Below are 25,274 nucleotides of genomic sequence, written 5' to 3'. Positions count from 1 at the left end.
ATAAATAAACTCCTACCCCCAACATCTAAAAAAAAAAAAAACCGGGGGTTTCACCATGTCACTCTCCCCCTTATACTCACTGAGTCCTCACTATGTTTACTTATCGTTACACTTATACCGGTTCAAACTCTCAGTATGGCATTCAACCCCACATTTCATAATTTGACTCCTGTCTGTCCCACCAGCCTCATCTCCAATCATATCCACAAACAGACCAACTGATGGCAGTTCTCAGGAAGTAACATACTCTAATACTTGCATGCTTTTACATGGAATGTCATTCTTCCCCTTGTCTGATGGACTAACATCTAGACAGACTTCAATACCCAGCTTAAACAGTATTTGCTTTTGCCCCTCCTGAGTTTGGAGCCCTCCTCAGTGCTTTCCTAAACCTCTATGCATACCCCTGCCATAAATTTTATACACATATATTTATATATACACATATATCATGCTTTATTATCACAGTTATTCTTCTTATCCTGCTCCCCCACTAGCTTTGAGCTCTTTAAATACACAGTACCTGCTCTGAAATCTCATACAGTCTCCTGACAAAGACAGACATGACAGGTGTACAAGGTGTTAAAAGAATATAGAAGAAGAATTTCTCTGCAGACAGGAGGGAGTAGGAAAAATGTCAGGAAAGGCGGTAGGAAGAAATGTGAACTGAATCTTAAAGGGTGAGTAGGAATTCACCATGTGGCTGGGTGAAGGGCCTTATTCAGAACAAGCAGCATAAGCAAAGCCAGAGAGGCATGAAGCAGCAGAGGGTCTGGCAATGAGAGAGCAGTCCACTGGGATTGGGTCCACATTGCAAAAAACAGTCCTTTTTAAAATAAGGCAATCATCAGCCTGAAGACTCTCGTACTCAGGGAATCAGTATTCTATCCATAATGGCAAACAATAATGGATTATAAGCAGTAGATGACACAATCAGATTACACTTTATGTGTTTTCAAGCATGTAAATAGATTTCTTTTAAGAAGCTTCATCAAGAGTTAAGATCTCTAGGGCTTCCCTGGTGGCGCAATGGTTGAGAGTCCGTCTGCCGATGCAGGGGACACGGGTTCGTGCCCCGGTCCGGGAGGATCCCACATGCCGCGGAGCGGCTGGGCCCGTGAGCCATGGCCGCTGAGCCTGCGCGTCCGCAGCCTGTGCTCCGCGACGGGAGAGGCCACAACAGTGAGAGGCCCGCATACCGCAAAAAAAAAAAAGTGTTAAGATCTCTAATATGTAATAAGGTCGTAAGATAGGCAGACAAATTAAATATATTTATTTTCTCAGTAAACAGTCTTTCCTAAAACTACAATCTGCTTATTAAGATTACATCATGTTCACACTTTTTAGGCCTTTTGTACAGAAGTGCCTGGTCCCTTATACCTTCAAAGTACTGACTGAGCTAGACTAGGCACTGCAGAAGCTAAAGATGTATAAGACACAGTCCCCAGCTTCATGGAACTAACAGCCTAGCAGAACAAATGGTATAAATCCACAAGTAAGCACAATGTAGGGCAGGATGAGATAGGCCCCATGCCAGTGTTAATAACTAAATGTAGAGAAAGAAGAGACTTCCTGCCGCTAAAATTAGGAAGAAAGAAAGGGAGAGGTGGCATCTGAGCCAGGCCTGGAGGCAGGGCTGATTCTCAGTATGTTCAGCTAAGAAAGAATATAAATTTCAAACATAAGTACAGTCATTCATTCCTAACAATGATTTACTTTTAGTTGAAAATTTGCTTTTAGGAGTGATAGTGATGGGAAACAGAAAAATCCAACCAAAAGGGGAAAGAAGATAGAATGTTTGTAGAGTATGATGTTTTTCAGCCTTTGATATAAACAAATATTGAATTACTCATTTCTTTCGGCTGGAGGCCAAAATGGTAAACTGGAAGGAAAGTTTTTCAAAAATTGAAAACTCTCAGAGAACATTTCAGCCAACAGGCAATATAGTATTTTACCTCTCCCACATTCTTCTGATACTGTGTAACGCTGATCCTCTATGGAGGTAGTTGTGAGGATCATTAATGTTGACTGAAGGTGACGGAGGGGAAGGAAGGTTTGGGTAGGACAGGGGTGGAAAGATCATCAAATCACAGCCTGTGCCCTTCTCACATCGCGCCCCTGAGCTCCAGGCCCTGGAATCCAACCACGTATCACATCTCTTCACTTCAAAGTCTCATAAGCACTTCACACATATCACATCCAACACTGAAGTCTTCATCTGCACTTTCTCCCATGTTCTCTAGCTCACCAAATCACACACCAGAAACGCAGGCATCATCTTGGAGTCCATCTTCCTTACAACCATCCTCACCACCACCAGCCACCATTTTCCTGAATGTGAATGAATGGGAGCCAGTTACTGAACTAAGTGTTTTGCATTTTCTCATTCGATCCTCATAAAAACCCCGTAAGGTAGGGCTCTTATCTATATTTTACCAAAAAAGAAGCTATTGCTCAGGAAGGTTAAGTTTCTCAAAAACACAGGTCTGGTAGCAGCCAGGTCTGTCTACGAAGCCTGCACTCCCCAGCACTGTCCTAAAGCATGCTTCCCCATCCTTTCTTTTTCTATCTTTCAATCCCTATTTTTCCCTCTGGTCCCACCAATACCGCTTAAAACTCAATTTCTCACCAGGTTTACTGTAACAGCCTCTAGTCCCGAGCCTCAAAAGGCTCTCTCCTAATTGCCAATCAGCAAAATGTTCAGAAACTGGCCCCAGAACCCCAAATGCCTACAGATCCTGGGCATCTGCCTGAAGCAGTGAGCCCTACGATAAAAAGGAGTACATGCTTCTCCAAATGGGGCAACGCTAAGCAACTCCAGCCCACCAATTCCGTGCAGCAACGCAGAGCTACTGATTTATCCACAAAGCCTGATACCCACTTTCCCTCAGAAACACTGGCGACTATTTCGAAAAATCTTAACACTCTCTGTGAGCAAAATCAAATTCACCTGTATGCTAGATCTGACCCACTGGCACCAGCTTATAACTTATGAAACATAAATCTGATTACGTAATTCCCCTGCTTAAAATCTGTACAATGTCCCTCTGCAACTTTGGGATAAACCCTACTCTATGTAAGATGACATCAAAGGCCTTCCATGAGTCAGCCCATTCCTACCTCTCCCACAGCATCTCTCATCAGATATCCTTCAAACACATACCCCAATGCCAAATGGAGGTTCTTACATTTCCTGGAATGTGCCTCTCACTCTGGCTTCTGAGGTTTCAGTGCATTTTTCTGTCTGGCCAGGGTGCCCTTTACTTGACTTACTTATCCCTCGGGATTTAGCTAGGCCGCCAGTCCATCACTCTTGGGTGGGGATACTGCCCACTGAGACATGCTCTCACAATATCCTATCTCAAAACACACCTCTCATCCAATATTGTCTTCATCTGTGGGCCTTCAACATTGACAGGGAATGACATAAATGCCTGTAGCTTCATCTTACTAATGTATCTGCAGTGGCTGGCACAGGATCCGACAGGTAATCGCCCTCAGTATGTAGCTATTGAATGAATGAATCAACTGAACACTACTGAGTCTGTGAAATCTTCCTTGATCCTCGCCAGCAGGAAGTAATTCTTCCTCTAAACAGCCTCAACTCTTTATCCTTAACTCTTGCCTACTTTAGAATCCTGGAACGAATAAGAGACAACCATCTTACCAAATCAGCTCCTCCCAAGCAAGAGTCCATGTTTTACTAATCTCTGTATCTCTGCCAGCCCCTAACTTAGCTCCTTGCCTCTAGTAAACTCTCAAATGTGTGTCAAATAAATGACTAAGTAACTCTACATGTAATTCCACAATTCAATTCTCGATCCTTCCAGTTCCTTTTCCTTGGGTTTGGTAACCAAAGCCTACTTCACTCTGACATTTGCAAATGGATGTTATTAAAGAAGTGGAAAAGGAATGGTTCAAAAGCACAGATGGTCATCCAATGACAGTTTTTATTTTAGAAATGAATAATCTGAGAAATCTTCTACTACTTCCAATGGGTTTTTTCCAAACGATGGGCATGGTAAACAAAATGTATTTTAAAATATGCTATACCATGGATGCCACCATGGACCCTAGTAAAAATAAAACACTGTTTCAAAGTTCATTTGTATTCTTTATATTGACCATACAATAATAATAGCAAACATTTATCAAGAACCGTTCTGCAATAGGCATTCTCCTTATGGCCAGCAACAATCTTGCCAAGTAGGTTTAAAGACTAGGAAATTGTGGCTCAGAAGATTTAAGTAAAATATCTAGTATGTCATAGTTGGTGAGTCACAGGAACAGGTCCTGAATCCACATCTGTTGGTGACAAAGCCCACATTATACTCTTTGTCATGACCTCCTTAACCTCTGCAATAGCTCTGCTAGTTAATACTATAGCTGATAGTAAATATAAGATACATATGCTTTGGTTTTTTAAGTGTCCCTGAACAGAGAAATTTCTTAACTTTTATTTCTAGAACTATCAATTTTGTTCCCAAGTGATTTTATTAAAATCTCCCCTTAAAAACATTTTCTCTGACATGTCATAGTATCTTCCATCTATCAGTTTAAAGTACATTGTCTTCTTGGCCCCAACTCCATCAAATAGAATTTCGCATATTTCACCAAAAATTTCCACAGAAGTATCAAAAGGGTGATTTGTTAGGTAACACTGTTCACTTCCAAAAATATTTAAAACAAGAAACACTTTACGCACCAAAACAATAGCATGAATACTACGAGGTGCTATTATAACATCTTACATATCTTATACAATAAAAATATTTCTTACCTGATTCTTTCCATGGAGAATTAATGAATATGAGATACAATTCCCTCAGGTTAATGACAGGATGGTGTTAGTAATTTCATTTGGTGGAATTTTTATGTTTATTTTTTGCTTCTTTAAGTATTAAAAACATAAACTGTCCTTTAGGTTAGAATGGAGGTCAATTTATTAGATTCATAAAACAGGAGAAAGGAATTATAAACTGAAAGGGAAAAGTTTAATGTAATAACTGAAATAAAATTATGAACAGAAGAAACACATCTCTAAGGAATATAGTTCCCCACCACCACCAAAAGCAACTCAAAAACACAACTAGTGTTAAGTTTTATTAATAACTTTGTAAAGTTATTTAGAAGTACTGTATGTCTTTCAAGACATAGATTAGCCAAAATTATTTCAAAAAATATGTTCATCTAACCTTTGAGCTGGCACCTTATCCTGGCTATTCTCTGCCTTAAGACGTAGAAAGCTGCAAAACAAATGTCCAAAAAAAGAAATTCCAGATCTTTTCTCTGTAAGGAGGCTGGACTTGGGTATTATCAACTTGTTACATTCCCGGAGACTTACACATATGCAACTTTCAGTGCTTTTCTGAAACAAACAAAAAAATCTAGGACATGTTCAAAATAGTAATATTTTAGTCACCATTTTGTCATTAAAAAACATTTTGTAACAAAAATATTAACCAATAATTGAAGTTGTGCTATTCTTTCATAGTTCAAATTCTAAATTAAAGTATTTCAGACCTTTTGTGACACGGTACCTTCCAATCCAATTTTTCATTTTCAGAATATTAATTTTTGGTTCCAAGAGACAGTATCCTTTTATTTAAATGAGTGTTGGACAAAATATCTGAAAAAAATTAAAACTTTTGATAAATTAGTAACCAAGTCTGGTAGTTTTTAAATTGATATATCTTTACTTACCTGTTTCTTACATACTGTGTGTTCCCTTTTCTCTCCAACTTTGCGGAGGAAATATTAAGGTTTTTTTTTTCTTTCCTTCCACAGCATTTTCTTCTTGCATGGCTGCTTTGGTTGTCAATAGCAACAAGAATTAGTGTGAAAGCTCAGCCATTTCACTTGAAGATACGTAAATTACCCATTTTAATGAAAGTAAATGGAAGAAACTTGAAACACTACTAGTAATGGTCAGCATTCGACCAACCTAGAGATCCTAGAGGTAAGGGAAGAGATGATTGTATGACTTCTCTTTTGGATTAATGTCTTTCCTCTTTAAAGCATAAAATATGCTTTAAAGAGGAAAGACTTTTAACTTTCCATTTGTGTATTTATTTGTGTAATTTAAAATTAGGTGAATGGAGCCTTCTTTTAGGTAATATTAGAAGAAAATAATTCTAAGTCCAATTTGATTCAATTAAAGTAATAATCTAACTATCGATCCAGAATGATTGCTCTGTACTTTTAAAGGTACACATTACATTTGCCTGTTAGAGGTTTTTTTGTATGTTGGTTAGGTTTATAACTTTAAAAGAACTCACCATATCTTGATGTTGATACATTTCTTAAAAAAAAGTAATGAAATATATCAGGCACAATCTAAGCAAAAAGCTGAAAATAAATCAAAGTATAAATTGCAAATTAATTCTGGATCACATATTAAAGAAAACTGTTTATGACTAGGGTTATGTATGAGAAGGGAAAAATATAAAAGGATACCGTTTCTTTAATACTCTTTAAATGCCAATTTTGAAAAATCTAATTTATCAAGAAAAAATATTAAATGATTTTAAACAGAGGTAAAACAAGCTAATAAAGAATAGCAAACGTCATTGTTTTCTAACTAGTTACGTTAGTACCAAGCATCCAACAGTTCTGTATAGTTTATTTTTGTTCATAATATCTTAAGTTGGGTCACATTTCTCTTACTTAACTTAAATCAGCCTTGACACACATAGATTTAGCAAGTTTTATGTTATCAGTACGTATAGCCATTAAGTAAGACTTCTTAGCATGAAATTTTAGCCAATGCCCCATATTCTAAAATTTGCATTTTAAAACTATACAAAACTGCATTTTAAATCAAAGCAATTTTAAACACGGAGAAGATTATTTCCAGAAAGTTTCTGGAATCTATTCTCTATTGACACGTAAGGAAATTTTCATAGGCAACCATCACCACGTTTTTTTGTGAAAGCTGCCAAAAATAAATGCCCTACATGTATTGTTTTGTGGTATAAACCCCACTAAAAAGCACTAAAATAGGATTCATTAGTAGCACATAATATAGAAAAATCTGTCCCATTTTTTCCTGATAACCTGCTTCCCGACAGCCACTGTAAAGAGCCACAGTGGTTAACACATGCAATCTCACCAGCAAAGCCACTTGGTGAGAATTGACAGCTGTAGAACTCTCTCCTGCAACTTGTCCCAGACCACTGCTTCAGTTCACCTGAGGGCTCTCAGTGACACTACGCTCTACTGAGGGGTCTCAGTGATTATCAGGCATGGTTAAAGATCATAAGCACCCTAATGATTTTATAAAATTGTGACTAATATAAACCAAAGAAACTGAACTATTTGGGGATGACTTTTCTTGCCTGCTAAACACAGGTTACAGATTTGGAGTCCATCCTGGGCTTTGGACAGAGTTAGGGAAAATGAGGGATAAGAAACCCAAAGGAACTGAGCCTCCTTATTAGCCAAAGGTATCCCTATCTTCTGGCATATTGTCAGACAGTCTCTTAAGCATGATACAGGCACCTCTTTCCAGGTGATAAATGCCAGGTACATATATGAAAGGGAATGGTCCTCCCTGACACTGTACTTCTACCTTCTAACCCTAATCTCTAGCTAGGAAAAAAGTAACTCTAAGATGTTCTCCATACCCCAACCCTAAATTTCACATATTTCTCATTGTCAAAAAAGTTAATATTAGCCTGGCAAACTCTATTCATAGACAGCTCTCCAACTCTGCGTGTTTGTAACACCAACATCCAGGACAACAGATCCCACGCCCACGAAGAGCATTTTGAGTAAGAATTTGGATGACCCCAACTTTCAGTCTACTGCTTTATACGCATTAAAGCTATAGCATTCATCAGACCTCAACACAAGATTAGAGAACAGAAAATTTAACAAATCTACAAATCATTTCTTCATAATTTTATATTTTCTCCCCCAATTTACCTGTTTCAAAAAAACACAATTCTGCCTTAATTAGGAAATAAACTATACAGGGGAATATCCTAATTTTTGGCCATACATAGACACCAAGATGCAATGAACCTTTTAATTCATCAGTAAAAACTCAATTGAGTTTTGATTTAAAAACTCAATCCAAGGGACAAAAGAAATTGAAACCACCATTATCTATATGAAACACCACGAAATATTTACATAATCAGATGAGCTTGGGACAACTTACCCAGTAGAAACTATTGCCACAGTAAGTTACATAATATAAAATCAACTCTAAACATCCATGTACATTTAAAAAAAAACACACACTTAAGCATGAGCTGCGATTTGTGTTTTTCTATTATTTGCTATTTGTTGGCATGAAAGCCCTTGGCAGACAGTTACCAAGTACCTACAAAATCAACATTAAAATAAAATAGGAGGTAACAAAGGCTTTAGAAAAATATTTTGGGTGGCAGGAAGCTTATGTTCGGAAAATCTATCCAAGGAGTTAGTCTCTGTGCTAAAAACACACACCTTTGACCATTTAGGGATCTTTCATAGAAACTGAGTTTGAAAACTGATCTATAAAAACAAGGCTAGAGATTTTTGAAAAACAACACTGTTTTTGGCAAAGTAAGCATAAATCCAGAAATATCTAATAGTTTCTTCTTTTGTGTACATTAGCACAAATTTAAACTGTGATGACATAGTTCCTAAAAGTTCAGAATGAGTCAGTAATATTTACAAAAGACAACCTTAACCTTGTGATCTGATGATGTTATAATAGGAAAACAATGTCAGTTTTGGAGAATTTATAGCATTAATCTACAGGACCATTAAAGAGATACTAACTAAATGTTCAGTTTTAAAATTTATTTGATTCTAGACTATCCTCATGCAAATCACCTACAGCAGATTCTTAGTCTCAGGTTGGCTTTCCCCAGCATCTAACACCTACCAAGGCTGTCTCCAGCCTTTGGTTAATATACGGCAGAAAATGAGGGCTTCTAATTAAATATAATTTGGAGAAAAACTGTTTCTTCTACAAAATCAACTACTATATTGTAAAGCTACGAAACCAGTTTGATTATTCATATCTCTTTTTCCTTCTATCAGACGTAAGAATAACAAGTTGACTTAACAGTGTTTCATCAGGCTAAGTTAAAACTAAAATTCTTGAGACTATCTATGAAAGAATATGTAATAACACATGGATAGCTACACTATTTTACCATACATAATAATACATTATCACATCTAGGCTGTAACGTACTCTTTTATGCTGGCTTTATTAGGAATTTTATTAGTATTTATATTATGACCATAATTATCTCAACTAGGCACTAGTAGTAATTACGTGATGAAACTGGAAAATGAAGCTTTAGTGCATTAAAATGCACTAAATATAATTTAAAATGCACAAATATAAATTTCTTTATATTTGATATTACTTAACTGAACTCTATACCTTGTAACACACTGATGATTTTTAAGTAACTAGATATATATTTTGAAACCAGTTTTCTCTGGTAGATTCCCAGGGATGCACTGTCAATCACATTAGGCCTATGCTACAGTATTTTTCTATGGTCAGCGATTGATATTACTTTGAAATTTTTTCAAGCGAAATTATCTTGGCTACATTCTATTATATTTGAGAACTGATCATTTATTTATTCTCACAAAGAAATGTAAGATCTTGGCCCTGGCGATGTAAACTCCTTGGCTCCCCTCCAGGTTGATACAGGGTGACAATTCTTAGACAGGTTAGATCCTTGGTTGGTGCTGATCTCTGGGGAAAGGCATTCAAAGTCCCTTTCTCTGTTTCTCCCAAGGAGATGGGGCACTTACTGGATTGGGGCCCTCTCCAGACACATCATGTTGAGCCTTTCTCTTTCTTTTTTTTTTTTTCTTTTTTTGAGAGAGAGATTCTCCTAGGGCATATGTATCCCAGAGTTTCAGGTTCCATTGCCAATGGAGCTTCAGGAGTGCATGAGGATTAACCTTTCCTCATAGTCCAGTGAAAACAAGTTAAGTTTGTGTCTGGACGGTGACATGAGACTCTGCTTTGAGTCTATTCAGGCCCCAGTGGCTTATTTAAAGCACCCCTCCATGAGATCCAGATGAACTAGAATAAAAACTAAGGGTCTGGGCTTCCCTGGTGGCGCAGTGGTTGGGAGTCCGTCTGCCGATGCAGAGGACACGGGTTCGTGCCCCGGTCCAGGAAGATCCCACACACCACGGAGTGGCTGGGCCCGTGAGCCATGGCCGCTGAGCCTGCGCATCTGGAGCCTGTGCCCCTCAACGGGAGAGGCCACAACAGTGAGAGGCCCGTGTACCGCAAAAAACAAAAACAAAAAAAAACTAAGGGTCATTTGGGCTCTTTTGCACACCTATAACAATCAGGAGCTTTGGGGAAATGAGCACTGGTCAAAGATTTTGTTGTTCCTGGGCTCACTGGCCCTTACTCCAAGTAACAGCATAAGTAGGATAAATGATGCCTGGAAGCCATGTTTGTGCCTCACCTATTACCCCAAGTTATAATTTGCATGAAAATGAGTAAGTACATACAAAATGGTAATGACTTTTTATACTGATGTTCAATGAATACAAAAATAATAACTCATACAAAATTGATACAAAAAATTCTCCCACTGATTTCTTTGCAGAGCCTCCTAATACTGGATCCTAGGAGACACCTATCTGTATTCCATTCCCAATGCCTCTGGGTACCAATTCCATCAACTGCTGACTGATTTTTAAAATACATGGGCTGAAAAAAAAAGAAAAGAAAAAATATATGGACTAGCTTTTAATTAATATTACAGCAAACTTGACACTGTCAGAGATCCTAACTTGACACTGTCTTTTGTCTAACCTGGAATTGTCCACCCAAAGCCCTGTACTATACAGTTCACCCATCACTGCTAGATATTCTGGGCTGAATCAAGCTGAGTCATCAGAAAGCTAAGTATGTATAACGTTTCTGAAGCTGCTTGTAAAATAGTTTTCTATGAACTGCAGTTCTAGAGTAAGGGTCTCTTCTTAGGTTGGAGGCTCTTCTATGGAACAGCTTTACAAAACCACCACTTGCTTCATGATAAAAACGTTGCTGTAGCCCCTTCCACTGCATCATTCAACCCCACTCTCTGAAGACCACATGAAAGTCTTTTTTCAGTACTATATGTGGGAAAAGCCATAATTTCCCCAAATAACTGGCTTGATTTTTCCCCAACAAACAACATGAATTATATAAGCAATGAAACTTCCCTTTTTCCTTTGGCTAGCAGCAACTAAGAGCTAAATTATGAAACATTAATTTAAATCCTATGGCTTACATATCTGCACTTATTAACTCGCCTCCCAACATCTTATCTTTTATTCTATCCTTTTTTCTTCCTCTAGCCATTGTTAATTCTATCTTCCTATTTTACTGCATTCATTCCTGGAAGCCACTTCACATCCTTTCCCACACAAGGTAGGGCATAAAAACATAGAAATAAGTCCATTCTATTCGTCTTTTAAGGTATCTTCTAAGGAGTCAAAAATAGAAAATGACTGAATGGAAGGTTTCCACTCTGTACTATCCGTGATTTAATCACCTTTAAGTTACATATTTCATATAAGAAAATTTATAAAAATAAAATGAGAGCTCTTCAACAACTGTACTTACATAAAAATAGGATGACTATCTCTCCCATATCTGTATGTATATAACAGTGATGATGAATGTGTAAAGATATTTACTACAGCATATTTTGTAAAAACAAAATATTGAAAACCACCTAAATGTATATAAATAGGGGATTTTTTAATTAATTAATTTAAAATTAATTATGGTACATCCCTATTTAAAAGAGATATGATACACCCATATTTAAAAGAATGAGTCAGGGGCTTCCCTGGTGGCGCAGTGGTTGGGAGTCCGCCTGCTGATGCAGGTGACGCGGGTTCGTGCCCCGGTGCGGGAGGATCCCACATGCGGCGGAGCGGCTGGGCCCGTGAGCCATGGCCGCTGAGCCTACGCGTCCAGAGCCTGTGCTCCGCAACGGGAGAGGCCACAACAGTGAGAGGCCCGCATACCGCAAAAAAAAAAAAAAAGGCTGATGGGAAAAATTTTTAAACCTGCACAAAATCGGTGGGAAAGGGGCAAAAGTATCTGTTATGGTGGGGAGGGAGGGGAGGAGTGATGAGGATTAGACCATTATAACCCTTCTCTCGTTCCCTTTCATCTCCCCCGTGATGAAGGCACAGCCCCTGTGATGAATATCTTCCATTACTCACTGAAGGAAACTGCAGGGAATCACTCAGCATCTCTGGATTCGCTTTAAAAGCAAGCAATTGATTCAACTGACAGAAAATGCGGGGAGATGCAAGAGGGAAGAGATATGGGAACATAGGTATATGTATAACTGATTCACTTTGTTATAAAGCAGAAACTAACACACCATTGTAAAGCAATTATACTCCAATAAAGATTAAAAAAAAAAAGAAAATGCTTATAACATGAATTCTACGGATGAAAACCACTATTACCATTGCTACAGAAGGGGGTGGGGGAAGCACACCTACATTTTCCAAAGCTTATCAAAAAGTTTCCCAGTAGCAAAGTGCTGTTTCTGGGCTGGAAGCGGCTCCTCAGGACCAGGTGTACGCGCACGTGCGCTTTCAGGTAGCATCTCCTTGTGGCAAGTATGTGAGGGCAGACGGAGCAGCTGAAGCCCACTGAAGGGCTTCCCTTGATTTGACCTGACCTCCCAGGCTGAGAAGTGCTAGAATTTTCTAGTCTGTAAAGGTTAAGACCTTCCCAGATTAATCTATGAGGGGATCTAAGGAAATTAGTAGCTCTCAACAGTATGATATAAAGATCAGTACTAATGCGGGGAAAGAATGAAGGAACAAGGTAATTTCTGTGAACCTTAACTTTCAAGACGACACATACTCCAAAACTACCTATGGAAAAAGGTCAAACTTCTTCAACACTGATTCTAGTTTGGAATCTGCATTCCAAGACCACTTGAAGTCACCCAAAGTACATGCTGTTCTTAACCTTTTCATGGAAAGTGGTGGTTGGATAATCTTAATCAAAAAACGGACTTGCTAAGGATTTGGAGATTCAGGTTTAGCGCTGAAAGTAGTTATAAGATTGTCCACTGCTTTGCATTTATTCCTACCTCAAAAAATAAAACATGAGATTTTGCATTCTCACCCCAAAATTAGAGGAGGAAGCTGATAAACATTAAGACAGTGAAGCGTGCTCAGCTCCATTAAGCTGGCCTGGGACCTGCTGGCAATCTTCAACACGGCTCTGAGCAGCACAACCTGCCTTGAGATTCCCAGTTACTCCTGGAGCGTGTACAGTTGTATGGATATAAAAACCTGCTTCATCTATAAAATGTTGATTCATGGCCAGTGGAGGTTGCCATGGTTGTTCACTACTAATGGAAAGGCACTCACTAGGAAGAGTAGGGGAACACTATGTGTGGCCTTCAAAGTCACTTCCAGGGACTTCCTCGGTGGCACAGTGGTTAAGAATCCGCCTGCCAATGCAGGGGACACGGGTTTGAGCCCTGGTCTGGGAAGATCCCACATGCCACGGAGCAACTAAGCCCGTGTGCCCCAACTACTGAGCCTGTGCTCTAGAGCCCGCAAGCCACAACTACTGAGCCCGAGTGCCACAACTACTGAAGCCTGTGTGCCTAGAGCCCGTACTCTGCAACAAAGAGAAACCCCCACAATGAGAAGCCCCGCACACTGCAATGAAGAGTATCCCTCACCCCCTGCAACTAGAGAAAGCCTGTGCACAGCAACGAAGAACGAATGCAGCCAAAAATAAATAAAATAAATTTAAAAAATTTTTTTAAAAAGTCACTTCCAGGGCTTCCCTGGTGGCGCAGTGGTTGGGAATCTGCCTGCCAATGCAGCGGACACGGGTTCAAGCCCTGGTCTGGGAAGATCCCACATGCCGCGGAGCAACAAAGCCCGTGCGCCACAACTACTGAAGCCCGTGTGCCTACAGCCCACAAGCCGCAGCTGGAGAAAGCCCGCGCGCAGCAACGGGGACACAATGCAGCCAAAAATAAATAAATAAAATAAATAATAAATTAAAAAAATTAAAAAAAAAAGTCACTTCCAATATTTCTTGTTTACTCTTAACTATTTTAAAGAAAGTACTCAAAATCCAAAAAATCAAAGAAGGGTGTAATCTATATACTTTTGTGACTAGGGACAGGAAATCAATGACCGACATAGGGAGCAAAAATTAAAAAATCATGTTCCTTTTAAGAGGCTGATTTCTGAACCCAGATATGAATAAGGAATGAAATATGAAGTGAACACTTAAATGTTTCACTTACCAAATCAAAATTCTCTGCTTAAACTAATAACCATTTCATTTGAAATACAGAAATAAATAATTCAATGCTTTGTTCATCATTCTTTCTAGTGGTCCACGATCGTTAGCCATAACATACATTATCCAAGTGAAATTATTTGACAACTCCAAAACAGTTTCAGAATGAATTACTGTTTCTCAGTCCTTAAGTTGCACTAACCTATAAGTTTATCTAGCGCTGATAAAAATCCAGAATTTTCACTTTACATGGCAATTGTACAGTTGTAGCCTTTACTAACTTCAGAGAGGAGGGAGGGGAAAATGAGGTTTAGAACTAATAAAGCAAAGCAAACTCTGGGAGTAGGTTTCACTTCTCAACAAAATCTCCAAAGAAACATAACAAAACACCTGCATTTTGCCTGGTCTTAAGGAAAAATGATACAAAACCATCCTAATTTATATAAATTCTTTCAAAAACCACAAATTGCTCAATGACAGCCAAAGAACTCAGGAACTGAACAGCTTTGTTGAAACCTAGAACTAGTTGTATTTTGAGTTTTTCTTCATACCTTTACAAAGTGCTTTCAACAGAAACACTATTGTTATAGCCACATATAGAGCCAACTGTCCAAGTAAAGTAAACAGAAAGACAACCATACAGAAATGCAATATCTAGATCCTATATACCCTTTTCAATATTAAGGAAGTTCTCAGATGGGGTTTAGAGCTGCAGGGCACCTTAGAAATCCACTTGTAAAATAAGAAAACTGCAGCTGAGAAATGTTAAATAGCTAATCAGGTACAAAAGTCAGGGCTCCACTCAGCTGTCCCAAATTGTTTAGTGCTTTTAGTTAAGAACTGTTTCCACGGAATACATGGCTTTTTAAAATCAGATATACAAACCCTGAGAAACCTTTATTACAGAGATCTCCACTTGAGTAGAGAAACTGTTAAAATAATTAAAATGAAATGTGCCATTAACAAGATGGAAAAGTTAAGGAAGTTAAACAGAATAACTACAGAGCAAGAAACAAGTATTTTGTGATAATCTAAGTGATTAAGGCGCTGTGTGCTGTAAATATGGAAGCATCGGTGTGTTATAAACATATTAAGAAATTTCCCGTTTACAATCAAGAGCCATATCACTAGTCAATAAAGGTAAAGCCCAAGACAATTAACTGGAAAACCCAATTTTGAATTCTCAACATGTAGAGATCTGCTTATAAGTCAAGAACACAGAACAAAGAATCAAAGGATAGAAAGAAGGTACGGGTATGATCTCTAAAAGAACAATGAAAACATAACCTGCCTATGTCTGGAATAGGTCATGCTTTCCCCAGTGGGGCGGGAATATTGGGTGGCACAGGCGGGAGGCAGAAGGACAGCTCCTGTGCCTGTTTGGGTAGCAGCTCTGGTCCTTCCTTCCTCAGTCCCAGAGGGAAGGGCGGGAAGTCTGGTTGAACACGGCTTTGCGGGTGGACTTGGTGAGGCAGGAGAGAGGCTGGGCAACGCAAGCCCCCTGCCATGTCCGTTGTCCTCTCCCAACAAGTCTACGGAAAGGTGGGCAGCAAGTGAAAATGAAATGCAGCATGTTTTGTGTAAATACATATACTCGACTCACACAATATTGAGTCAATATGTCTCACCTATGCTCAACCAAACGGAGGTAAACACTCACCCAAGGGTCAGTGCTCTAGGGTGTGGGACCTGACAAACAGTACGATGAGGGTATGGTCTCCCCCAACTTACACATCTTCTAAGGGATAAATTGGGCGCTTCTACACGCAGGTGGGAACAGTTTCCTTTTGCTTTGCTGTGCTGATTTGAAGGAAAATTCCAAAGTGAATCATTCAGAAAAACAAGAACCAGGGCATTTTTGCTAAGGAAGGGAGAATGCTCCTCATGGGAAAAAGAACTCTGAGATTATCTAAGGGTCAGGAAGGCAAAAACATTTTTCACATTAGATTTCCCAGAAGCTGTTTGGAATTTTTATAGGTAATCCATTACCAGATGTAACTGTTAAAGAATAGCAAGGTACTTTCCTTGAATAAATATAATGACAAAGGTTTTAATTTCACAAAAGGTTTCTTTAAAAATTAATCAGGACTTTTCCATTTGTCCACGACAAGCCTCGTTTTGCCACCGTTCTTTCTTCCCACTCTGAGGTGACCACATTCCTCTACCTGTTTACAGCAAAACAAAGACAGGGGGATCTCTGAACTGGCAAGAGACTTTTGGACCATCTGAGGTTCTGCAAAATAAAACACAGACAAGGCAGCACCCATCTGTGAACTCATTTTTACAACTCTGCCATCTGTAATATTAATGGTAAAGATCTCTCTGGCCCTTTTTAGTTTAAAGGCATTTTGTTTTATTGCAACACAGAACCTTGGAACCATTTTTTATTTCAGCAGTATAAATGCAAAAATGCATATATCATGCCTAAAGAACAAAGAATCTGAGAGCATGGGTATGTCCCATCCCAGAACACTGTCAGTAGCAGTAGTCCTTTATATTTCTTTAATTTCACCAAACACACATAACAGTGTTTATTCTGTGCCAGTAGTTAGTTTTACGTGCTTTACAAATCATAACTTACTTAAGCCGTGTTGTGGTCCTAGGAGGTACTGTACTATTTTAGATCCATTTTAGTGACGAGGAAAATGAAGCACAGAGGGACTGAATAACCTGATCAAGGTCACAGCTAATAAGAGGTGGAACTAATTTAAACCCAGGCAATCTAGCTCCAGAGTCCACGTTCCCTCCATTATGCTGCCTCTCAAACTTCCACCAAATCTAAGGTAAACTGTGATTTGTGCAGGATCACCTTACGCATTTATTACCATTTCAGTAATTACCTCATGCCATGTTGTAGCTTCCTCGGATTCAGTAACAGGAAGGAAAGGATAAGTACTATCCAATACTATATTTGACCACTGTGCAGTCTTTTAGAATCAAAATGAAGGTATAGAAAATAATAGTGTCCCATATCTGCTGGGAAAGCTACTGTGCAGAAAGTGGAACGCTAGGAAATCACTTGGATGTTTAAATTTTGTAAAGCCACTGGACCTTTCAAAGGTCTTTAAACTCATTCAAATTCAGAACTGCCAAGCCAGTATATATTAGAGAAAATTTAATTCCGAGGTAAAGAGACATAAAACAGCTCCTAGAGGTTCTTTCTGGGGAATTCCGCAGGTGATGAACCTCTAAGAGATCGAGTTTTCTCCGCGGAATTCTTTTAGCACATCTGGCAGAGTGCAAATATACTCCTCCGCGTGCTTCTGCCGACTGCCCTGACACGCTGCCTTCATGGAAGGTGTACTCCACTGAGCTCAGGGCACTCTGCCAGGCAGCCTTGTCCTGGGTGGGGCTGGCGGCCTGTGCACACCCAAAGCACTGCAACATTTGCTTTGGGAGTGTCCTGAAAATTAAGGCAGTGAAGGAGGAGGAAACTGTCTCCCTTCCTGCAAAGAAACTACTTATTTTTTATTCAGGAGAGATGTGTGTATTGGGTCAAGAGAAGAATCGTCTCTTCACCCTTTGCTTATCAACACCGGATTGCTCTTCAAATTCCACACCTGTGGCCTCCAGCTGTGCAAATACCTCTGGCCCTGTGGCATAAGACTTTATTTCACCAGGTACCATTCTTTTTTGACCATCTTCCCTTAAAAACAACGGGAATAGACCAACCAGTGGGAGCACAGAAACTTAACCTAGTTCTTTTGTTTACTGAAAACTGAAGTTACCACCATCTGCCTTTATAAAAAGCAGCAATGACCCAACTGTGCAAAAAGTCTGGCCCAGTGGCTTGCAGGGAGCAGGTAGACAAACTTTAGTCCCCTTTACCTTTCCATCCCTAACCAGAGAGGTCAACCTGGGGCTGTCACTCTCCCTCCTTCACAAAGTTAAGGACAGACATCACGCACAGTTCTCAAAGACTGAAATAGCTGAGGGAGTGCCTAGCTTTCCAAACTGGAATCTACCTGATTCCTCATCCTGCCAGCACTTCTCTAAGGCAGGCTCCTCCCTTTCCAGCTCCAGACTTAACTATCCTTCCCTATTTCTCTAAGCCCCTTTCTCAGCAGCAGTAAACACTGGGATATATGACACCCAACTCAGTTCCCACTATCTAACCAGACATGCCAACCTCGTGCTCCAAAGATACGCCGGAAATTTACTTGATAGTTTGTGGATTCTTTTGTTAGGGAGAGTGGGATAAAATGTTAAGATCCAGATAAAATGCTGGGAATGAATTTCTCAAACTTCTGGGATGTGGCTCTGACTTCTACCATTAAAATACCCATTTGTGATCATGTAAAATAAAAATCAGTGTTCTGATTGGGTACTTATTATGTGATGTTGATTACTCATGGAACTTAAAGATGATGGGGTTTTTCCCAGAGGTATTATTGGATTATACTGGGTGGTCCATTTAGAAGCCAGTCAATACCATCTCACTTCAAAAAAAAAGGTTTACAAATAGGCCAGTTTATACAACAGCCATGGTAAGGAATTTATAAGTGCTACAAGGTTCAGAGTTTATTTAGTGTAAATACAGTCTAGACTCACTATCTTACTCCCACCTCAGAGCCCAGAGCAAAGGGAAGAGTAAGCCTGATGGGAAAACAAGAGCTGGAGGTATGGGGGACAAAAGCTAAAACGAGCGTCCTAGGTGGCTCTCTGTGAATAACAAAACTGGCACCTTCCTACAGGTGGCTCAGGTTGGAAAGTGGCAGAATAAGAGGTCAGGGACTACAGATTCCATCAGAACCACACCACCAAGCCTTGCTCAGAAATGAGCCCTCCGACGTGCAGAGCGAAGCCATGACGGATGGTGGACAGCCCGCCCTCAAAGGAAGCTGAAGTCTCAGGGGTGATACTCACGCTGACACTGTCCCCAGGACCGGCGGGCCCAGGCCCAGCAGCAGTCAATCCTCCCACCATAACGACACAGGCCAATGGATGACACTATTTGCCTGGGCCACCTACCAAACAAAAAGATTCGAATTAAATAAAGACACTTTCGAAATTAAAAATAATTTCCTCTTTGTTATTACTTTGGAAAAAAATTTTAATCACACCCAACAACTTTCTATGAACTCCTCCATGCCTGAAGAAATAAAACAATAACACACCTTCAGGGAAATAGTTCTGCCATGATCTAATTTCAAACATCAGACAAACGCAGATACAACCGCCCAAGATTAGGGGGGTGGGAAAGGGAGGGGAAGAGCCTTTCTTACAAGGAAAGAGCACCAGCTAAAACCAAGAATTCTCAAGGCTGCCACTCATAGGATGGTTTCTGAAGCTTGAAATAAAACAGATTCCTCAAAGGCCCACACCTGTTCCTGAGAGGAAAGTCAGTTTTGACTGATACACTGTAAACTGAAAAGTATTAAGTAAGACATGTCAAAGCAGAAAGAAAAATTTTTTCTGCCTTATATAACAGGTACATGTGGGAAGGAGAAGGAAGGGAGGTTTCTCAAAATCAAATGAAACAGAACTCTTTTCCAGGTATGACTCTTCTTCAGAAAAAGTTCCCAGAAAATAATGTACTTGAGAAAGAAGACTAAATAAAACCAAGGAGAGTTTAAAGTGTAGCTAACATCTCAAGTGTCCTTGTGGTTTGAAACTTTCCTGCATCAACTATTCGTGTTACCGTCCTCTCTAATGTAAATAAGGACTAAAGCAAGCACTCGATTTCAGGATAAGATTTACTACCAGATTCCACTTTGACACCTTATTTGGTAAATCGGTTCGTTGTTTAGATTCACACCTACCTCAATGACATTTTCCCCCTACAGGGTCAATATTTTAATTGTCTGTTTTAGACATCTTTTTAAGGCTGTATGGAAATCTTATACATAATCATGTGATGTATTTCTTGTTGCAAATATGTGTGCAAGGAAACGCACAACAGACACGAATGTGGGCAAATAATTACTTTAATAAAATAAAACAGCCTCTGGCCGCTACCCACGTTTTTTTTAGCTCCCTAATCTTTTCAATTCCCCTTCCTTTCATCTCCCCCTTATGCCCCCAAGCCCAAAGGACAAATAACCACGAACTTTCCATTTCCTCCAACCAGGTGGTAAACCAGCGGCTGCGCTTCTTCTCTTCAGCGCTCCACTGGCTTCCCTCCGTTCCTTCCAGGTAGAAGAAAACCAATCAATTGTGGAATTGATTCGTTCCAAGATTGCAGGAAAAACAGGTGCGGCAGTCTTTCCGGCTGCGCGGGGGCGGGAGTGTGGGTGCCGGTCGTTGCCTGAGGGCGACTGCAGGGCGGTGTGACCCAAGTTAAAAACTCTCCTGGCTGCTCCTGCCTCGTTTCGGGGCGACTCTGGTCTGCAATTGCGCCGAGGTGGGGTAACCGAGCACGCCCTCCCTACACACACACAGACACACACAGAGAGAGACACACACAGAGACACACAGAGACACACACACACACACACAGTCGCGGGAACCGAGACACACACACACACACACAGTCGCACACACACACAGTCGCGGGAACCGAGACACACACACACACACACACACACACACAGTCGCGGGAACCGGTCCGGCGATGGGGAAGAGGGCTCCGCGCGCAGAGGCGGGAGGAGAGGCTGAGTGACAGCGGAGCGGAGCACAGCCTTGGGTTGTTGGAACCTGTCAGAGCACGCAGGAGTCAGGCTCGCCCTAAGTCTCGGGAGCTGTGTGTGCGTACAGACACACAGACACCACACAGACACACGCACGCACGCAAAGTTCCCCACCCCCGCCAAGGAAACCAAGTGGGGAGGCAAACAGGTCCCTCCCTGGAAGCCCAGTCGCCCTGACAGCTCTCAGCCGGGATTTGGCCCCGACCACCTAGAAGTTTCCCCACTGCAGAGCTGTCTAAACCAAGAGCGAGAGTTTCCCAGCCAAGAGATGTCCCGCGCGTCACCTCCTCTGGGGCGGCTAACCCGCGCCCTCAGAACCCAGACGCCCGGCTCGAGCCTCCCCTCTCTCCCAGCCCTCTTTGCCGAGCCGTGGGTGGGCGGCTTGCGCCGCCGCGCAGCCTCTCCCGGGGAGCCGCGGCCGGGTTCCCGGACTCGCAGGGGGCGCGCCCTCCAGGCCTCGGGCAGCCACTGGTAGAGAGGGCGGCTCGACGGCTCTCCTCCCGCCGAGGCTGTGCGGTGGCCCAACTTCTGGAGCGAGAGCAGAGAGGGGGAACCCCAGGGCGGTGTGAAATTAGCGCTGCAACGAGCAGGAGAGGGTGCCCCGGGGTCCGACTCACCTCCCGTCGAACTCCGCGGCCGCCTGCAGATAGAGCGAGGACCCGAGCACCAGCGCCAGGAGGAAATCCATGTTGGGCGACGAGTCCCGCGCGGCGGCTCAGCTGCGCGCGGCGAGCAGGTTGGGGGTGCTGGGCTCGCAGGAGGCGCGCTCGGCTCCCCTGAGGAGCTGCGGCAGCCGGGAACCCCTGCGGCCGCCGCGGCTACTGCTGCTACTCTCGGAGGAGGGCGGCGCGGCGCGCAGCGGGAGCAGGTCTGCGCGCGGCGTCCCGAGCCCCCTCCGGCTCCCTCCCCGAGAGGGGAGGTGCTGCAGGGGAAGCTGCGCCGCCTGCGGGGAGGGGCGGGGGGCGCGCGTGCGCCCGACTAGCCGCTCTCGGGGCCCCGGGTGAGGGGTGAGGGCGCTCGGCCCGGCTGCGGGAAGCTCGGGGGCGGGGGCGCCGCGGGAAGGCAGCGTCTCTTGAGGACCAGCCAAGCGGGGTGAGCGCCAGGCTGGGAGGAAAGTTGCAAGCCTGGCCTGGGCTGGAGAGAGCAGGGTGCTCGGCAGGAAAGGCAGAGCCGGGGAGGAAAGGGGCCCGGGGCGGAGGTGGGCGCTCCGCGGGTTCCTTCAGAGCAGGTGGTGACCGAAGGGGCGAGCCGCAGCTTTCACCGGAGGGCGAAGTCCAAGATGAGAGAGGTTTGTGGGACTGGAGCTGAGCAGTGTCTGCATGTAGTGAAACCGCAGCACGACTTGGACAAATTAGCAAAGGCAAACTCCGGGAGTTTGCTTCTCCCGCAGAGTTGGCAGAGGCAGATTTTAAAAAATTTTGTAACCAAGCGAAAGAAATGCTTGGCTTCTTTTTCGAGTTTTGAAGAAGAGACGTGCAGACTGTTTCCATCTCTGCCTGCTCAACACTGAGCACATTAGAAGGAGAGCAACGGCTGCCCTTTTAGGGGCACGTGTCCCCCGGAGAGGGAGGGCGGTTACTACTTAGCAGTCCTGTGGTGCCGGATACTGCGGAGATCATTTAGAAAACCATTTTGAACCATCATTGTTCTGTTGTTGCAGAGTAAAATGTATTATAAAAGGACTGTGTTCAAATGAAAACACTCAGTGATTAACCTAAAATGCACGTTCAAACATCAGTCCAATCAAGTCACCACTCTTCCCAAGCACTACTCGGAATAACTGCCCAGGCCGGTGATCTGGTCTCGCATACCTCTCCTCTAATCCATGGCCTCCGTGCCTTTCTCCCACACTCCAGGCATGCCCCTTGCCTCGGGCCGTTGACTGTTACTTCTGCCTGGACCCAGATATCGGTATGGCTCCCTTTCTCACTTCAGTCTTTGCTCATATGTCACCTCTTTGAGGAGACGAACCTTGACCACCCTATTTAAAATTGCAACCTGTCCCTGCCTGTTCTAATTTGTCTTTTCTCCAAAGCACTCATCTTCTAGTTTCCTATATAATTTGCTTATTTCTTGTTTTGCATGTCTTCTTTCTGCTAGAATGCAAACTCTACAAGGGCAAGTTTCTTTGTTCAGTGCCTGGCATGTAGTAGGTGCTCGTAAATGTTTATTGAATGAGTTTGTTACATTACAAACTCCACCCCCATCTTTATTGTTTTTTTGAGATTTCTCCAACTTTAAATTTTTAATGGAAAGTTCTGTGGAAGAGGGACCTCATTATCTCTATCTCTTAGTGTGTATAAACACAGGAATTTTCTGCAAGAAAAGGAAAAATAATGGTTTCAACTTAAATGACTCTTTGATTTCCAAGTTGTTTTCTGTTAGCAAAACAAGTTTCTATTTTAATCTCAGGAAATATCCATTCCATTTCAGGCTTGGGACATTATTTTAGGCAAACAGCTTGGTGTCATCCATTTCAGATCTTTCTAAAAACGTAGGAGTCAAAATATTTTTTCTGCAGAAAATCAAATTTTTGTAAGTGTAACGTAGGCCTGGTTCCAGGTTTCAGTGGCTGCTCCTTAGCCATTTTCTTCGTTTATAGGTTCCTGGCTTGAGCAACGGATGATTAGAGAGAAAGGGGCTAACCTACAGGCTAAAAACTGGAGATAGCACGAAAGGAGGATGAGTGGTAGGTGAAAATAGGACAAATGTCTGGAGTAAGTGTGTAATACCCCCTCTGCCTATCTCTTTTTTTTTTTTCCCATATATTTTCTTTGGTCTAGAAAACAGTCCATCTTCCTTCTTTTTTTTTTTTTAAGTTTTATTGGAATATAGTTGATTTACCATGTTGTGTTAGTTTCAGGTGTACAGCAAAGTGAATCAGCATCTTCCTTCTTCATAGGGACACTCTCCACTTACCCTTTGGATCCAAGCTTAGCTGACAGTTACCCAGGAAGGAAGCCTTTGTGATTTTTCGCGTGCCTGTGGCATGTGCTTCTGTAGCCCTATGCGTCCCCTAGAGTAACTCTTAATGCACTGTGGTAGAACTGCTTCTCTACCAAATCTAGGTTCCCTCGAGACACTAATCTAACCAATAGGAGGGCAAGGGCAGTCATCATTGTATCCCTTGCGCCCAGCACAATGCCTGGCACAAAGCTTAAATTCAGCAAATAGTAAATAGATTGCATTGGGTTGGATTAAATTCTGCCTGGTGAACTTTAGCTTCTCCCTTGAGTCAGCCGTAGCTAATTATATCAGTCTTTGTTGAATCATGGAGTGAGGAGACTTTAAAGGAATTCCAAGGTCTAACTGGGTAATCTGCTGCTATTATGACCACCAGTGCCCATTCCAAAAAAGAGGTGGAGTTCCCATGGGAGTGACATTTCACTATCTCAGTCTTAAAAACAAACAAGAGGACTTCCCTGGTGGTCCAGTTTTTAAGATCCACCTTCCAATGCAGGGGACGTAGAACAATCCCTGGTCAGGGAACTAAGATCCCACATGCAGAGGGGCAACTAAGCCCACATGCTCTAGAGCCCACGTGCCACAGGGAAAGATCCTGCATGCCTCAACTGAGACCCAATGCAGCCAAATATATATATATATATATATAAAATAAGAAAGAACCATACCAAACAGCTTTTAGCAATATCTGTACTTTTCCGGTAGTACGTTTTGGTTAGGTTTCATACCAGATAATTCCACCTTGCAAGGAGTAATCCCAATTTCCTTGCACACAAATAATCATCTATTGCTGGTTACAATGTGATACAGATAAACGGCAAAATAGAACTAAGCGCACACAACTTCCAATACCTGGAAATCAGAAGCTCTTAATTATTTAGTCTTTTTTTTTTTCCCCTAGCAAATATTTATTGAAAGCCTACCCTGTACTGGCCATTTCTAGGTGCTAGGACTTCAGCAACAAGACAAAGTCATGCCCCGAAAGAGCTTGCATTGCATTGGGGGAGCAAGACAATATGTGCTATAAAGAGAGGATAAAGGTGTAAATAGAGTAAAGGAAGGATAAGGTGATAGAAAGAGATGGGCTGTGATTTTAGGTGGAGTGATATGTTCACCTCTGGGAGATGTCATTTGAGCAGAGTCAGGATAAAGTGAGGGTGTTGGGTAGTGGTAGTGTTCGGGCAAAGGAGAGAGAAAATGTGTTTTCTCTACCAAGTTCTCACAGTGTCAGGCAAGCTGTTAAGCAAGCTATTGTTCCTCCTGTCCCATATGCGGTGGTGACACAGGGACAGGATTACTGCTTCAAAAAATCCTATTAAGAAAAGAGAAGGATGAGGAACATACAGCTGCTCATTCACAGCAGTTTTTTGTTTTTTGGGGTTTTTTTTGCGGTATGCAGGCCTCTCACT

The 25,274-nt window shown here is 41.8% G+C and overlaps 1 protein-coding gene and 1 long non-coding RNA gene across 9 annotated transcripts in view; one reads left to right on the top strand and one right to left on the bottom strand.

The window, feature by feature from the left end:
- Positions 1-21,801, bottom strand: part of NPNT (nephronectin) — a 75,893-nt gene extending 54,092 nt beyond the window's left edge. For 3 of the 8 annotated variants that reach the window (XM_027103437.1, XM_027103439.1, XM_027103444.1), the window contains exons 1-3: positions 21,519-21,698; positions 19,139-19,239; positions 5,196-5,246 (exon numbers count right to left, since the gene is read on the bottom strand). In XM_027103437.1, the coding sequence (XP_026959238.1) occupies positions 5,196-5,246; positions 19,139-19,239; positions 21,519-21,589 (223 nt within the window). In that variant the 5' untranslated portion in view covers positions 21,590-21,698. Of the gene's footprint in view, positions 1-5,195; positions 5,247-19,138; positions 19,240-21,518 lie in introns of all 8 variants that reach the window. The other 5 variants (XM_027103438.1, XM_027103440.1, XM_027103445.1 and 2 more) reach the window with 3 other exon arrangements.
- LOC113618982 (uncharacterized) lies at positions 218-13,533 on the top strand. The gene is made up of 3 exons (XR_003432227.1): positions 218-227; positions 13,169-13,174; positions 13,416-13,533. It is a non-coding gene; the product is annotated as an uncharacterized LOC113618982 (long non-coding RNA).
- Positions 21,802-25,274: the final 3,473 nt, after the last annotated feature.

The sequence above is a fragment of the Aethalodelphis obliquidens genome, unplaced genomic scaffold, assembly GCF_003676395.1.
Source record: "Aethalodelphis obliquidens isolate GAN/ISIS:26980383/991018 unplaced genomic scaffold, ASM367639v1 scaffold6, whole genome shotgun sequence".
In the NCBI taxonomy this organism is placed as follows: domain Eukaryota; kingdom Metazoa; phylum Chordata; class Mammalia; order Artiodactyla; family Delphinidae; genus Aethalodelphis; species Aethalodelphis obliquidens.
This window is presented reverse-complemented; position numbering and strand designations above follow the sequence as displayed.